The sequence below is a fragment of the Pygoscelis adeliae genome, unplaced genomic scaffold, assembly GCF_000699105.1.
Source record: "Pygoscelis adeliae isolate BGI_AS28 unplaced genomic scaffold, ASM69910v1 Scaffold10, whole genome shotgun sequence".
NCBI classification, from domain to species: Eukaryota; Metazoa; Chordata; class Aves; order Sphenisciformes; family Spheniscidae; genus Pygoscelis; species Pygoscelis adeliae.
Genome location: NW_008824053.1, coordinates 3,443,215 through 3,458,444, shown reverse-complemented (window position 1 = coordinate 3,458,444; position 15,230 = coordinate 3,443,215). Strand labels below are relative to the sequence as shown.

The 15,230-nt window shown below is 40.7% G+C and overlaps 1 protein-coding gene across 1 annotated transcript in view; it reads left to right on the top strand.

Annotated features, from left to right (window-relative positions):
- The window catches only part of RWDD3 (RWD domain containing 3), a 9,978-nt gene extending 2,049 nt beyond the window's left edge, over positions 1–7,929 (top strand). Inside the window, exons 2-5 of the mRNA XM_009333863.1 lie at positions 73–199; positions 5,626–6,110; positions 6,828–6,943; positions 7,042–7,929. Coding sequence (XP_009332138.1) covers positions 73–199; positions 5,626–6,110; positions 6,828–6,943; positions 7,042–7,156 — 843 coding nt within the window. The 3' untranslated portion in view covers positions 7,157–7,929. The remainder of the gene's footprint in view (positions 1–72; positions 200–5,625; positions 6,111–6,827; positions 6,944–7,041) is intronic.
- Positions 7,930–15,230: the final 7,301 nt, after the last annotated feature.

Here is a 15,230-nt window from a genome sequence, read left to right as displayed (position 1 = left end):
GGCAGCGCCAAAGCTGGGTGCCTTCCCGCCTCTCCCTGGCCTGCCGTGTCTTTGCTGCCGGCCTCTTTGTAGGGGACAAATCCTAGCGGGTCCTACTCGTTTGTAATTAGCGACCTTCTTAATTCCAGCTGTTCGCAGTGCGTGCAGAAACTTGCAGTAGGCACAGGGCAGCGGTGGGAATGGGCTGGCTGCTGTTCAGGTAAATAAGCAGTCACATCGCCTATGTGTAACAAGACCAGGTATTTATCCTGTAATATTTAATAGGGGTGCAGCTGTTGCTATGCATGAGAAGCCTTGGGTCATCCCTCTCTTTTTGTGGGGGTAAGGTAATAACCTGGGCCTTATGATGTGCCGAATGTTCTCCAGATTCAGGAGTATGTGTATGGCTGTAGGAGTTACAGGGTACTAAGGCTAATTTTCATGTTTGCCGCGGGTGGGAAGGTGAGAAGATTTGTAGTGCTTGCTCCCATCAGCTGCTGGACACTGTAGGCTAGGAACGCGGTAACTGTAGACACCTTTACTCCACGTTTTCTGCACCAGCCATGGTGGCCGCTGATCAGAACATAATTTTAAGAGATGACTTTTATCAGTCTGTGCCGTCACAGTGCTGTGAATATGCCCCTTCGGCAAGGGAAAATAAATCTCAGTAGTTCCGGTGTACAACAGCAGTTACTATCAGGCTTAAGGTGTCAGGTGGGATATGCAAGTGTTGCATGTCTGTTCAGATCTAGAGCATAAGTAAATTTTGCTTAGCGCCTACCACAGATGTGACAGTTCTCCTATACATTTGTTGGAGCTATGCATATACACACACACACACACGCACAGAGAATATGCATATATTCTGTATCGCTGTTCCCTGGTGTCCTGGGAGCTATCGCAGCGTGCTGCCCAGCTCCGCAGCAGAGCGACGGACAGCAAGCAACTTTCTGCTGGTTGGACTGCGGTAAAGTCCCGGAGAATGCTGTTAAAAATGGATCCAGTGGCCTGCTGTCACATTTTGTCTGCGTATGTATTCAGCCCAAAAGAACTGGGATTGATAGGGGAACGCTTTTTTACTGTGAGGGTGGCCGAGCACTGGCACAGGTTGGCCAGAGAGGCTGTGGAGTCTCCATCCTTGGAGATACTCAGAAGCCATCTGGACGTTGCCCTGGGCAGCCTGCTGTGGGTGGCCCTGCTTGAGCGGGGAGGTTGGACAAGGTGACCTCCAGAGATCCCTGCCAACCTCAACCATTCTGTGATTCTGTGCCAGTAACTTCATGCTGCATTGGTGTGAAATTACATGTGGCTGCTCTTGAGTGACTCGCTTTAACTAAAAAGTTACTAAGAAATTCATTGAATAAACCTCAAACTTTTATTTGAAAATAGTTGTTGAAATAGATTTGCACAGAACAGCAAGTGGTTATTTGAAAAGAGGACTTTGGGCGTAGACAGCCTCAGAGGGATGAAGGCATAGTGTCTGCATGGAGCACAATTAACTGGGCAGGTTAAAAATAAAAGCAGAATTGTTTTGTGTCTAGATCTGTATGACCCACCTCTTGCTCCAGCATAGGCAGGTAATTCTGCCATTTTATTTGTTTGATTGGTATTTAGAGTTGTATTTTTAAAATACGACTGATGAAATGTTTCGACTGAGTTTTATTTTCTTGAAGTCAAAAAGTTCAGGAATGTTATTTCAGGCATAGTTTGAAAATGCAGTATCCACGCTTAACAGATATTTATTTTAAAAAATGTGAACGTATTTGAACATTGCATATGTACGTCTGTTCTTCCAAATCTGTTAGAGAAATACACGCACATCCTTCTCTGTGCTTCATATACAGAAAAATGGTTTTGTGCTTATAAGTTACCAGGATGTAAGAGGCTCAGAAACCTTCCTGCAACATAACCTGAAGTGCCGCAAGTGCACAACGGGAAGAGGCTGTTATATTTATATTGATGTTATGTGACCTTGCAGGGCCTTCGGCCTGGCTGTGTTCGTGATACTTTAGGATCGTACATATCTGGTTGATTTCCATCATTTTCTGCTGGAATTGACAAGATTGTTTACAACAATGATTATTGGTAGTTTTCTTACTTTGGGAATTTACTTCTCTTTTACGTTGGAGCTACAGAATTCTTTAGTTTGTATGCAATTAACTTTTGCTGTATTCATTAGCTTACATTTGCTTTACCTCTTCAAACCATATAAATTGTCGTTGACAAACGGTGCACAGAAGTAACTTCCAGTAAGACTGTTATGTTATGCTATCTCTAATACATTAAGAGTAACTTGCGTGTAGATCCACAGGATCAAAAAGGAGGCCATTGGGGATTTATGGTTTTGAGGAGTGTAAGGAAATGCTTTTGCAGGTCTCTTGGTATGCTAAAAACTTTGGCTTGCTGGAATTTAACAATGAAGTATTCAGAATGTAAAATATGTTTTTATCAAACCCGATGTGTTGATGAATTTAAATAAACCAATACAGCATATCTTTTTTACCTTACATATCTATCTACAAAGATTAGCGTTACAGATAGAAATCCATAATTTACTTGTTAATCTGTTCTCTTTGGTTTGCTCACCAAGCTTGCTATAAAAATATATTTATATATTCTAAGCTTGTACGTTAGTAGGTGCCATTTTCTGAATTTAAAAATAGACTGCATGTGTTGCATAAAATGCCTTTGGGCAGGAGAGGAGGGGGATATCTGCCTGGTTGACGTGGAACGTAAGAAAAAATCTGAAGTATGCTAGAGCTAAATATACTGATAAGCATGCAGCTATTGGGGAAAATGAGTTAAAATATATTGAGTTCAGTCTTATTAGCACGTTAAATGCCAGCAGAACGGTCATACCCAACCTTTTGTTTCAGAAATAATCACCGTTTTGCTGTGAAGACAACTCAGACCTTGTAGCGTGTGCAAACAAAGGAAATACTTCTTCAGAGCCTCGTTACGCGGGGCGACAGTGGTTTGCTCTTTGTTCTGCCAGCCGTCTGCAGCGCTGGTGCAGAAAATGGACGCTGGAATGTTTAAATAAACTTTAGATGCTGTAGCCCCCCAAATGTTTCGAACCGATTCTTCTTTTTAAAAGGAAGTCTGAAGCAGATGTAAATGAGCACGGCTGGGCTTTTCGCGATGGCTCAGGGTGATACACCTCGGGATGCGAGGCTGTGCTGCTTCCTTCGGATTAGTTCATCATCACAGGGAAAGGTGTGAGATTGTTGCAGGCTTAAGAACATGATCACTGCAGCAGGAGGCCCTTGCCGAAGGAGCAAGGTTGGCCTGTCTGTTTATCCCTCAGTTACTTCTGGGTTGGTGAGATCTGTTATGACAAGCTAGTGAAAAAATCCTAGGAGGATTATCCGCAAGGTAACATGTTTTTCTGTCAGTGTAATTAAGCTGGCAATAGAGTAGTATTCTTCAACTCATTTATAGGCTGTGCATTGTAAAATTTCTTGGGAACATCGTTTAAAATAAAGTGATTCACGGGCACGAATATAATAATGTTAATACCGTTCAGCCAAATGCAGCTTGCTTTCAGCTGGCCCCGTACCTGGTGGGGCTGCCCTGTGTAAGGGGCGGCTGGAAGGAGGTGGGTCGGCAGGCACTGTCTGTGTGCGGTGCGATGCTCAGGTGTGTGCGGAGACCCTCCGTGGGGGCCAAGAGGGTGCTGGGGGGCCCAGGAGGTGCAATGCAGGCTTTTCTTCTTGTGTGGGTGGTTGTGTGTACCCAGTCTAGCGTAATGGCAGAGGAGCTGTCGTTGCTGGTGCCCGGTAAGAAACGTTTGTCAGGGCGGCAGAAGTCAGAGATTGGAATGGGAAAGTTCGAGATCCTCCTGTGTAGCTACTGGCTGTGAGTGAGGGCCGCATGCTGCCAGATGGACACTGTGGAGACTGGATTCTCTTCTAAGGCTGGTGCGTTTCTGAGGAATAAACTTGCCTTAAAAATAGTCTGGAACCTTTCATAGGATCTTAGAAGACTGGAGACCAACTCTTGTTGGCAGGGAACGAGGCTTTGACACGTAGTGCCCGTAGGTATGGGCATGGTTGGGTGTAATTTCATTTAACTCACTGGATTTGCATCCGCTACTTTCAGCACCGCATTTGACTCTGTTTTGGTAGCGATTGTTTGTAGATGTTTGGAGACTTCTTTATAGTAATGCTAGAGTTCGATTATTGGGTTTGGAGGGTTTGCTTATTTTATTTTGGGACTGCTCTGACCTAGAGAGTTTTTTGTATGACCCAGGAAGGAGGTTTGGAAACAAGCCCTTGGCTGAACTCTCTAAAGTGCTTCTGTCTGTCCAAGTTACTTTTAGGTTCTTTCACTTATTTAGTAGGGTTCAAATATAAAATCAGAGAGAGCACTGAGGTTGGTTAGCGGTGTCAGCAATACTAATCAAACATAATTCAACTGACTGTCATGTAAAGGAAGGTAAGATAAGGTAGGGGGAGAAGGTGGCAAGTCACTTCAAAAGAGCTCCTCTGAAACTCGGCTCCGCTCTAATATGCCTTTCATATCTTGCTTCTCCTGTCCTCATAGACTGAATCAACCTGACATTTTAGCAATTTTTTAAAGAAAAGGGGTGAAGTTTTAGAATGCATCAAAGAGGTGAAGCAGAGAACATCTGAAGATCATCTTTTATCTGATACCCTCTTTCTTCATGGCAGAGGAGCAAAAGTAGGTTAGGTCTTTGTCCCCGCTTTTCACTTTATGAAGTTTTGTATTGTTTTTCTGTGAAACACGTTTTAGTCAAGAGGGTTTTATTGCAGGAATTACTGTACGTAACTTTCATATTCAGCATCTTTGATTATGTGATTTATCAGGAGGATGTGGTCTTTTGCCCTTCCTGCTACATCCTGTACGTATCCTTTTCACTCTGAAAAGAATTCTATTCTAAAGTAGACCAACAACAGGTTTTGAGTAGATAAGCAGATATATACACATGCATTTATATAAGTATATGCATATATATGTATGTATGTAGTATCTAGGGTCAGATGTACAACAGAGATGTTTTCATTATGTCAGTCCAACTGTTGTAAATGTAGAGAAGTTGGCAGAAAAGAATTAAGCATATTTTCTCTGAAAGTTGTAGGGGACAAAGAATCTGACTTTTTTCTTTCCGAGTCTCTCTTTAATGCGGAACTGCTTTTGAATGGTTGTCTTAAAAAATACTCAGTACAAGTCTGTTTGCCTTGCGCTGGTATTGATGTTAGAAGTCTTACAGATTTCTCTAGGAGCAAAGTTAGGGCAGTGGTGAGTCCATCCAGAAAAGTCTCTATTTTCGGTGGTCCTTGCTGCTGCTATTGAGCTGTAGAAGCTGACTTACGTGTTTCTAAGAGAGACAATCCTTTATTACTGGCTTGTCTAGACTTCGAAAGAGCCAAAAGGTGTGAATGCTTTTTAGAATGTGTTAATAACTTTCCTTCTAGCATGATATGAAGTGTTTCATTTCAGGATTCCCTGCAAGTGTAGCTTGAGCCATTGGTTGCAACCCCCCACCCTGCAAAAGAACCCGCACCCCTTGAGAGAATGGCAGTCATTTGAGTTGAACTGTTAAAGAAGATAACATGAATTAATAATATATATGTATTTCAACTTCAAGCAAACTATTAACGTTTATTTTTTGATACTTTCCAGAGACGCATGGAATCACATTTAGAATTCAAATCAGTGTGAAAGAACTGCTGGATACAGATGTACTTTTAAAGCTGTTATTTCATTTACCAGTCAATTACCCATCAACTCTACCAGATATTTCTGTTAACTCAGACCAGCTTACAAGGGCCCAATGTATGGACGTGAAAGATAAATTACTTGAACAAGCAAAGAAGCATCTTTCTGAACCCATGGTACACGATCTGATTCTTTGGATACAGCAGCATCTTAAATATGTCATTAAGCAATCAGCAACAGTTTGCAATGAAAAAACTACTTTGTCAAAAGGAACAAGTGCAGAGGACGGTATCTGGATGCTCCTTTTGCATTTAGATCACATGAGAGCAAAGGCAAAATACGTCAAAACTGTGGAAAAATGGGCTTCGGATCTAAGGCTGACTGGAAGACTGATGTTCATGGGCAAGATAATATTGATTCTTCTTCAGGGTGACAGGAGCAACATTAAGGTGCAGGAACAATGAATGTTGACTAGTTCTATCGATTTACCACTGAAACCTATGTGTCTGAATATTTTGTGTGTGTTTTTCTAAGATTAACAATTTTGGAAGCAGATTGATCATTACGAGAGTAGGAAGGCCCAACAACTTTATTCTGTATTTAAGAAAACAAAGGTATTCTATGAGAAAGAAACCAGTGGTATGTGTAGACCTGTGGCCTGTATTGCTTTGCTTCCCACTGTAATTATATCCCTGTATTCCCTGTGTTTCCTGACTCTGTAATATGCCTAGGTTCAGGCTCCTGTATTTCCCAAATGCCCCAGAAAACAGAAAATTTGTGATGAGAAATTAGTAACGGACATATTTCTAGCTCATTGCTCACTGTCGCTTTCCTTGGCTTAGACCACGCGGTGCTCCTAGCGCACGCCTGGGCTTTGAACTTCTTGTCTGTACTTACAAACTCCTGCTGCATTAGGCAGGTTTTTGAGGTGATATTGGAGGAGACTGTTTTAGCTTTTCAAACTCACGTTCTCTAGATCACTTAAGACTGTGCTTAACTTCAAGCTGATGAATAGAAACAGTCATGCACTTTTTGGGATGGGCACTTTTGAATTTTGAATGCTGTGTTCTGAAAAAAATCTGTGTGTTTCGTATAGATTTTTGCATTTTACTGAACTTCAAAGATACTAGATGACATTTAATATTTTGTTCTTTTTTGTCATTTAGGAGTACTTGATTCTTCAGAAAACTTCTAAGGTAGATGTGGACTCAAGCGGAAAGAAATGCAAAGAGAAAATGATTAGCGTACTGTGTGAAACAAAAGTACAGTCACAGCATAAAAGGTATAATTTAGTACTGTTGTGGATAGAAAAGTAACAGAATTGATAATTACATTCTGACAAATCCAGGCATATTCATGAGTTTCCCTTTTACAATGTAGGTTTCAGACGTTTGAAGTCAAAGAATATTCAACGCTGGATGAGCTACAAAAGGAATTTGAAACCGCAGGACTTACAACTCTCTTCTCTGAGTTTGTACCTCCTCTCTTAAAATAAAATTAAAAGAAAACACTGGACTCTTTGACCAAAGCTGTATTGACTGCAGATGCTGACGGAAGATAAAAGGACTAATTTGGCAAACGACGTTAAAGCTTTTCTGCAAAAAATGCCAGAAGTAGCCGTCCTCTTGCAAGAAAGAGAAGGCAATTCATAGATTAAGAATGGATAATTTTTTGACATTTATCTATTGATAACTTTTTCCAAGGAATGTGGTAATTGCATGGCAAGCAATTGAGAGATTGGGAAGAAATCATGTTAAAATAATAGTCTTCTAGGTAGACTGTGTTTTGCAATCCCTGTTTTTCAGTGGTTTGGGTTGTCTCTCATGGGTAGTGGCTTTTCATAATGGCCTGCTAGAAAGCATGATTAATTTTGCTTTGAAAGCTTATGTGAAGGTACTTGTGTAAAAAGCATAGCAAATGCAGATTTGAATATGTGAGGATGGCATGTATTTAATATCCCTTAGGTGTTCATCTGCTGACTTTTCCTTCTCCATTTATTTGACTATAAATGCTAGACTGTTAATTTAAAGGAAAAGTTAATGTCACTTTGGGCCTGAAAAAACTTCGAAGTGTCCTTTTGAATGTTAGTTTTTACTCTAAAGTGTATAAAAACACCCAAGTGGAGAATGTAAATTGATCAAAAAGCTAAGGTAGAGCCAATTGTAATATTTTCTTTGATAGTTTACAGATTCCTTTTTGCACTTTATCTGGTTTTACTGTTTGTGCATCTTTGGATATCTTGATTCAATTAAACTGTCAGAGCAGCACATACACAGACTTCAGTCTTCTGTCTCTCAAGACTTCTGTCAAGTCTTCTGTCTTTTTAGAAGCTGGTAAGTTATAACTCCCTATTCAAATTTCCCTACCTTTAGCATTGCTTTTTTGATTGGTCTGTGGCCTTGGCCAGCTTATGAACTTTTTTTGTCACTAGTCTGTGTTTTACTTCAGTATAATGTTCCAAATTATATACATCATTTTTACAAATGAAGTTGTGCAAGTTCTGTTTGCCTAGGGAGAATTGGATACCTACTTCTTGTAATTATTAATGTCCTTTGGTTTCTATTTTACCTGATAACCATTCTCTAGCAAGGCTAGATAAGGTATCCAGTAGTAAAAATTCTGAAGTCATGAGTTCCTCGGTAACTAGCAATGCCATTTCAGTTGGTTTTAGCATGTAGCTAAACATGTGCTTTACTGCCCTCTAAAACTCACTCCCAGCAGCCAAATGTCTCGTGTATTCTTTGTTAACTGTGAATAGGTTTGATCAATTCAGTGTAAATTAAATTCTCTCCGTTGTACTGGGGGGAGACTGGTACAATTTGGTTAGTTCCCATAGTGTGGTTTGGCAAATCATTCCATAAGACATTCTGATTTGTAGTGTCTTACTTAGACCATGAGGTCATACCTCTTTCTTTATGTATACTAGAAAAGCAACTAAAGCAAACTACTAAGATTTTTAAATTTTACTATTTGAGATATCAAACGCACAGAGGATTGTAGACTATTTTGAGAGTTTCTGAAGTTTTGAAGGAGTTTGGTAATTTTCCTAATATGGAGTGTCCTCAAATACGTATGTTGCATGTTATTTTATGCACCGAGGCTTATTTAATGAGACAGTAGCAAAAGCTCTTCTTAATGAGTCTTTCACGTGTAGCACATATAGTACTTCAGGCACAGTAGAAAACAGGCTGGGTTAAACAGGTTTTACAAACCTGTTCTGTATTATTTTGAAATGGCTTCCTGAGAGAAAGGAAATCTGATTTTCTACCATTTTAAGTGTATGCGGAGATGAATTTTTACTTTTATAAAGAAGAATAAAACACAAGTATCTTTAAAATATTAACTATAATTTAAAATACATGTTATTTTTTCAGAACTGAGCTATTCCCAGTTACAATATCCATGTTGAAAAATTGTGTGTCAGTGGAGTACAAAAAGATGCAGAGGCTCTGTCCTTATACTATGCGATAGATCTGACGAGTATCAAAACCAAGAAAAGGCCTATGCATGTACAGCATAAGAAAACGTGATCAGTATCTCTCTGCAAATCTAAATGTTGTAAGGTTTTGCCTTATGGATTTTATGTCCTCAGCCAGATCTTTACTTTAAAATGCTTCACTTTTCTGGAAAGAGAACAGTAAGGTACTTCAGCACAACCTATATCACAATCTTAGCCGTGTCTCAGTGTCTAGCCGGGGCCTTACCCAACATGCATATAAATCAGTTATATATGCTTTCTGTTGATTTTGGGAATTGGGTTGAATAGTGTTCTTAATCACGCGATCTCAAATTGGATGTGACTGCAAAAATAATTGAGGCATACAGTCGTTGTGGTCGTCTTCCGTGCAAGATTAGATGCAGACTCTCCAACTTTTTCCTCCCTACTATAAAAGCTACTGTAATTAGCTGCATAAGAGAAGCCATTTGTAGGGCTAGTGGTTGCCAGTTGCGCTTGGATATAAACTCATGTATTTTCTTGAATGTTATTGCCTGATGCCTTCTTGGTTAACTATTACAGCTAGCATTCTGCAACAGCCAATTTTGAGAAGCAAAAAAGGTTAAAGAACAAATGACCATTGGGTAAGTTGCAGCTCTCTTCTGATCTGTGCTCATCTTCTTGCCAGATGAAGTTGTTGTAAGGAGCTAGATGATTTCTGTATTTCAGGAGTTGTAAAAACCAGTTTATATGATGGATTTTTATCATAGTTGAATTTGTTACTCGCTAACTTACATTGGACAAATCAACAAGTGCGGTGTAGGAACGGACTGCAGTTTTTTTGCTTGGCTTGATGTGCTTCAGAAGAATTACAAATCGCATTAGCTTGATACTGTTCAGACAGCAGGGGACATGAAAACTGGTGTCAGTCTGATTCTGTCAAAGCGAATGCTTTTGCCTACCCATCAGTCACTTATTTTGAAGGGTAGGAGGATATCTTGTGTTCAGACAAGTAAACAATATTTTTAGAGGTTTTTCTTTTGGAAGGATGTTGCAGCTGTCTGTTAACTGATGGCTTGTTTGCATTTATTGTAAAAAGAGATGGGCAAGCCTGTGAGCCCCTGGGGCACAAAAGTCATCGAAATGCGTACTGTGGTGCATGTTCCGCCCTCCAAGGGAACTGAAGCAGGCACAGAAGAGCAAAACGCAGGGAAACGAAGTCAAAACTCCTGAGAATCGTTACAGAATGCCTATCAGTGTCTAAAAAGCCAGTGAAGTGTATGTAGCTATCAGAATCAGACAATTCAATTGCAAGGAAAAAGAAATCCACAAAGAAAAGAATGGTTTAACAAATAAGAAGCTAGCTTTCTTGTGGATATTGTATTATAAGTAGTTCTTCGAACAGCATGGTTAGTAAAGCCTCATTTCGTGTGGACTTTCTTGTTCTAAAAAAAATTGGCACACATGAGGCCTTTCTTGCAGAAGACACATTCATGATGTTGCCCTCCCAGGTGGGTTCCACGATGCCTGATACTGATTGTGCTCTCTGCGTAAATCATTGAAGTATCAATAGCATTTTTCTCTGCTACCTGTTTGCATCAAAGTTGTAGGAACTTGGTTTCTCTCAGGCTGTTAACCTCTCATTTTAATTGAAATGAGTTGAATTTGAAACTTCTAGAATTGTGTAGTATAAATACGCGCGCTTCCGTACGGACAGCCCAGCCGCATAACCGGAGTTTCCTTTGAAAATCAGGCTAAAATGAAAGCTATTGCAATAGGAGTGACTACTTGAAGAAGCGAGTTTGTAGGACGAAACTGAGGTTTGATTGGTCTTTTTGAATCCCTTGGCTTACTAAGTGTGAAGAAAGCACGAAATGGATTAAGAAAGAAAGAAAGATACATAGAAATAGGAGCAAAACCCCAAACCCAACATCAACCCTATTTGCACCGTTCAACCGTCAACCCAACAACACCATGCCCACTAAACCATGTCCCTAAGCACCTCATCTACCCGTCTTTTAAATACCTCCAGGGATGGGGACTCAACCACTTCCCTGGGCAGCCTGTTCCAATGTTTAACCACTCTTTCAGTAAAGACATTTTTCCTCACGTCCAATCTAAACCTCCCCTGGCGCAACTTGAGGCCGTTTCCTCTCGTCCTTTCGCCAGTTACTTGGGAGAAGAGACCAACCCCCACCTCGCTACAGCCTCCTGTCAGGTAGTTGTAGAGAGCGATGAGGTCTCCCCTGAGGCTCCTTTTCTCCAGGCTAAACAACCCCAGCTCCCTCAGCCGCTCCTCATCAGACTTGTTCTCCAGACCCCTCACCAGCCTCGTTGCCCTCCTCGGGACATGCAGGGAGAAGAGACGGCACTGGCTGTGTCGGGCAGGTTTGCTGGCGAACGGCATGCGTTCACTTTTTCTGCTCCTTTCATATGATTCACGAGTGTCGTATACCTGCGTTTTCTGTGGTACGAGAAGAAGGCTGGCCTGGTCGTCTGAGGAGCACTTCTCTCTCGTTGCCCTTTGTGCAGCAAGCGTAAATTGAAGTAACCAAAAGGGCAACATGAGATCCAGATAATTTTTGATATTACATGTAACATCAGGTCTTGCTACATAATTATGCTACTACTATGGCAGAGTAGTGATGTCTCTGGAAGCAAGGACATTAGAGCGCTAACAAGTTAAATTACTCAATTCTGCAAGAAATCAATCTTTCTACAGTTTTGTTTTTTAGAATCATTACTGACCGCCGTTGTGACCCAAGTCTGTAGAGAAAACCATCTCTGTCTTGGTAGAGGGAGGAATAAAACTCCCTTCTTTTCTGTATTAATCTTCCAAGGCATTATCTATAGCATTAATATGTACTATTTATATTTAAGGGTTTTTATTATCATCTCTTGGAAAGAAACCTTTGCGAGCAGCACATACTGTGAAGTAGCCTACCGTTCAGGAGAACAGCACGACTTCAGCAGAAGTAATGTGAAGTTCCGGAGGAGGGGGATACTTTTAACGGGGGACATCGTCAGCATTGGGAATTCATCGGCTTTTTTTACTTACTCAGTCTCATCAAGGTTGTAATCCCTGCACCACACCCCCCCTTTGTTATTTGCTGTTACAGGGAGGACGAGATGCTGTGAGAACTCGGAGATGAAAAGCCTTGACATAATTGATGAAAAAAGCCGTTGAAAGTAGTTTTGATTGTTTTGTGAATAAGGCTGCTTTTTGTGGTTTTGTAGTTCTATCTCATTTTCCTGTGATAAGACTATTTGTCTCTTATTTCTGTGTGAATGACCCGCAAAACCCACCGAGATCAGTGTGAATTATACGCAGAAGTGCTGTAATGAGCCCAAAGAAACTTCATAGTGGAAAAATATTTTGTTTACATTGTTTCCTTTAAAAATAGTTTAATAAACCCCACATACGGATGATTTAAGACCTGGCATCCCTTGATTTGTTCAGCTTTATCTGTGAAAATACAAACATAATAATGTTATAGTTCATTTGAAATAAGATGATGAAACGTTGCACACACTGTATTTCTGCCAGAGTTTGAAACTGAAATTGCTTATGTTATGAAATAGTGCAATTGCTGGAATCAGCTTTCATATATCTCATAGTAGCATGAAGCATTATCATCCTTTCTCTTTGTGCATAACGCATGCAACACCGGCAGCACTCTGTTCTGGTTTTGTATTCTATACGTATACTTAACTTTATGTTATCTTATGCCAGAGTTATGATTGTTTATATGCTTAATTATAGACATAAATGGAACTTGAAATGTAAATACGCTAATAGCATTTTGCAGTTATTGTTCTGTGCTATTTTCATATAGTGGCTTTTATATCAATATTCGTTCGTGTTTTCTAACCTCAAAGTATTAACCTGCAGTGAAGAGAACTCGCCAGAGTGACAGAAAAATTTGCCTAAAAGGCACATTAATTTAAGGAATTCTTTGGACTCTGAAAATTAATCCCTTAATATTTTCGGTTAATTATGCATTCGGGTGCTTTAATTTTATGCTCATAAGGTAACAACCATAACGCTTTTGGTTTTCTTTGCGTTTCTCAACGTAATACAAGTAATCCATTGGCGTCCTGCGTTAGAACATAGCTGATCGTGGAATTGGGGTCAGTATTTTATTAGTATTTCCCATTATAAATATCTATGATTCATTACATGTATGTGTTGTTACCTATTATAACTTGAATGCAAAGAGTCGTTTTAGGATGAAACTTGGTACAAAAGATCTCGGCATGAGAACAATAACTGCTTTGTGCTGCTTTTCCTATTGTCACCTTTTACATTCCCGTGAATAAGAAATGAAGACCGATTTATATGGGAGGTAGTCAAACGATCACGGTTTTCTTGAGCTGAGCTTAACAGGCCAACTCACCGTGTTACAGCAGAACTTGGTAACTGCTGGGTGGAGGCGGGGTACTCCCTGCGCCTTTATGGGACCACTTTTGGCAACAGCTCACAGCTCCGCTGAAGGAGTTAGCTGGATATTTCTTGAACTTACTGAGGGAGCTAATTTCACCTATGCAGAAAAGGAATGGTTGACTGCTGCTTGAGCTGAGCTTTACAGCAGGAGAGCAGCCTGGTACTCCTTTTATGTCAGTGCCACGGGGGCTAATAACCTAAGGCTTACACTTGCGCTAGTCACGGAGGACGCTGCAGAGCAAAATCAGTGCCACGATTTTAAGGCTGAAGGTGCCAAAATCAATGTAGCTTTGCTGTTCTTGGGATGCACTTAGGAAAAAATCAACACAAAATGATTTTGTTGGTCTCTGATCGATCACTAAACTGTAGTAGTATGCAGAGGCAGGGTACCTTTTTGTGGGAGTCGACGCTATGAGTACCTTTCAGTCAAGACAATATAAAAAGCAGTTCTTTTTTAAAGTAAAATAACCGAGTTACTTGTGAGAACACTGTCCACGTGAGATGCTGAACAGAAGCTGAGCTGTATGGATAGAGCTGTGCCAGAGGCTGATTTTTATTTGGTAGAAGTGGAGGTGTTAGAAAGGAACAGACGGCAATAAAAACACTGGTGATGTGGCTCTCAGAGAAGCCAAAAGAAAGTTTTTTTTTTGATTGATTACTCTTTGGAAAGAGGTTTGGGAGTACGAGCACAGAAATTGCTACTGTATCCAAGCTTCAAGTAGAAATGCCTGAAATAAATATGCAGCTTCATTGTCATTTTCTCTTTTTAGCAGAAACGGCACGTAGAACTGAGAACAAGTAATGGAAGTTTTCACGGGTATAGAGATGACTAGCCTCACTCAATAGCTGTAGGCTGTCCGCAAAGGAATTAGAGCGATTCTTCAGAAATTTTCCTCAAATGACCCAGGGATGATGGAGGCTTTGTTGAGGTAACAACCTCCAAAAGCCTCATAAGACTGGGAAACCAGGCCGTCGTCCCTCCGGGTGGTTGGGAAGATTGATGGAAGAGGTGACCAGCAGCTTTCAGGAGCAGATTATCTGCAAAATATGGGTGTTCTGGAAAGCCAGGACTAAGAGGGTCGACAAATCACTTTTGGAAAAAAAAAAATGTCCATTTACGTGTGGAATCAGAGAACACGGGTAAGTGTTTAATTTTTATGAGACTTTTTCTGCATTGATACTACAGAGACCTGGCTTGGAGATGTTAGACGGTCCTCGCTCAAATAGTGCGTAATGTTTTGGGAGGCTCATGTATTTCAGTTCCGCATCAATTACAAAGGTCGTTTTGGATGATAACGGTGGTCGGTGGCATTACAAGATTTCAGATTTAAGTGCTGCAAACCTGTTCTGGGTCAAGGATTTGCTATGGGACGAAGAGCCACCCTTTAAATACGGGTTAGAGAAGACAGATCTAATAAGAGCAAGAATGGGAGGGAAATAAAATACTCCACTGGAATGGCTACAAGGGTTCCAGAAAATCATGTTTCTGAGGTACCGGTATGGCAGAGGAGGACTTCAGGGTTACCTTTGCATTGACAAGGAGCCAAATGCTGGAAACTCCGCTGGGTGTGAGGCTGTCAGTCAGAGTTTCTGGGCTGTGCGGTACCTGGCGAGCGCCTGGAGCTTGGCACAGAGCGTGTGTCTTTCCTGCCAGCCAGGCACCAGATTTCTGCCTTGCCTTTTTTCTTT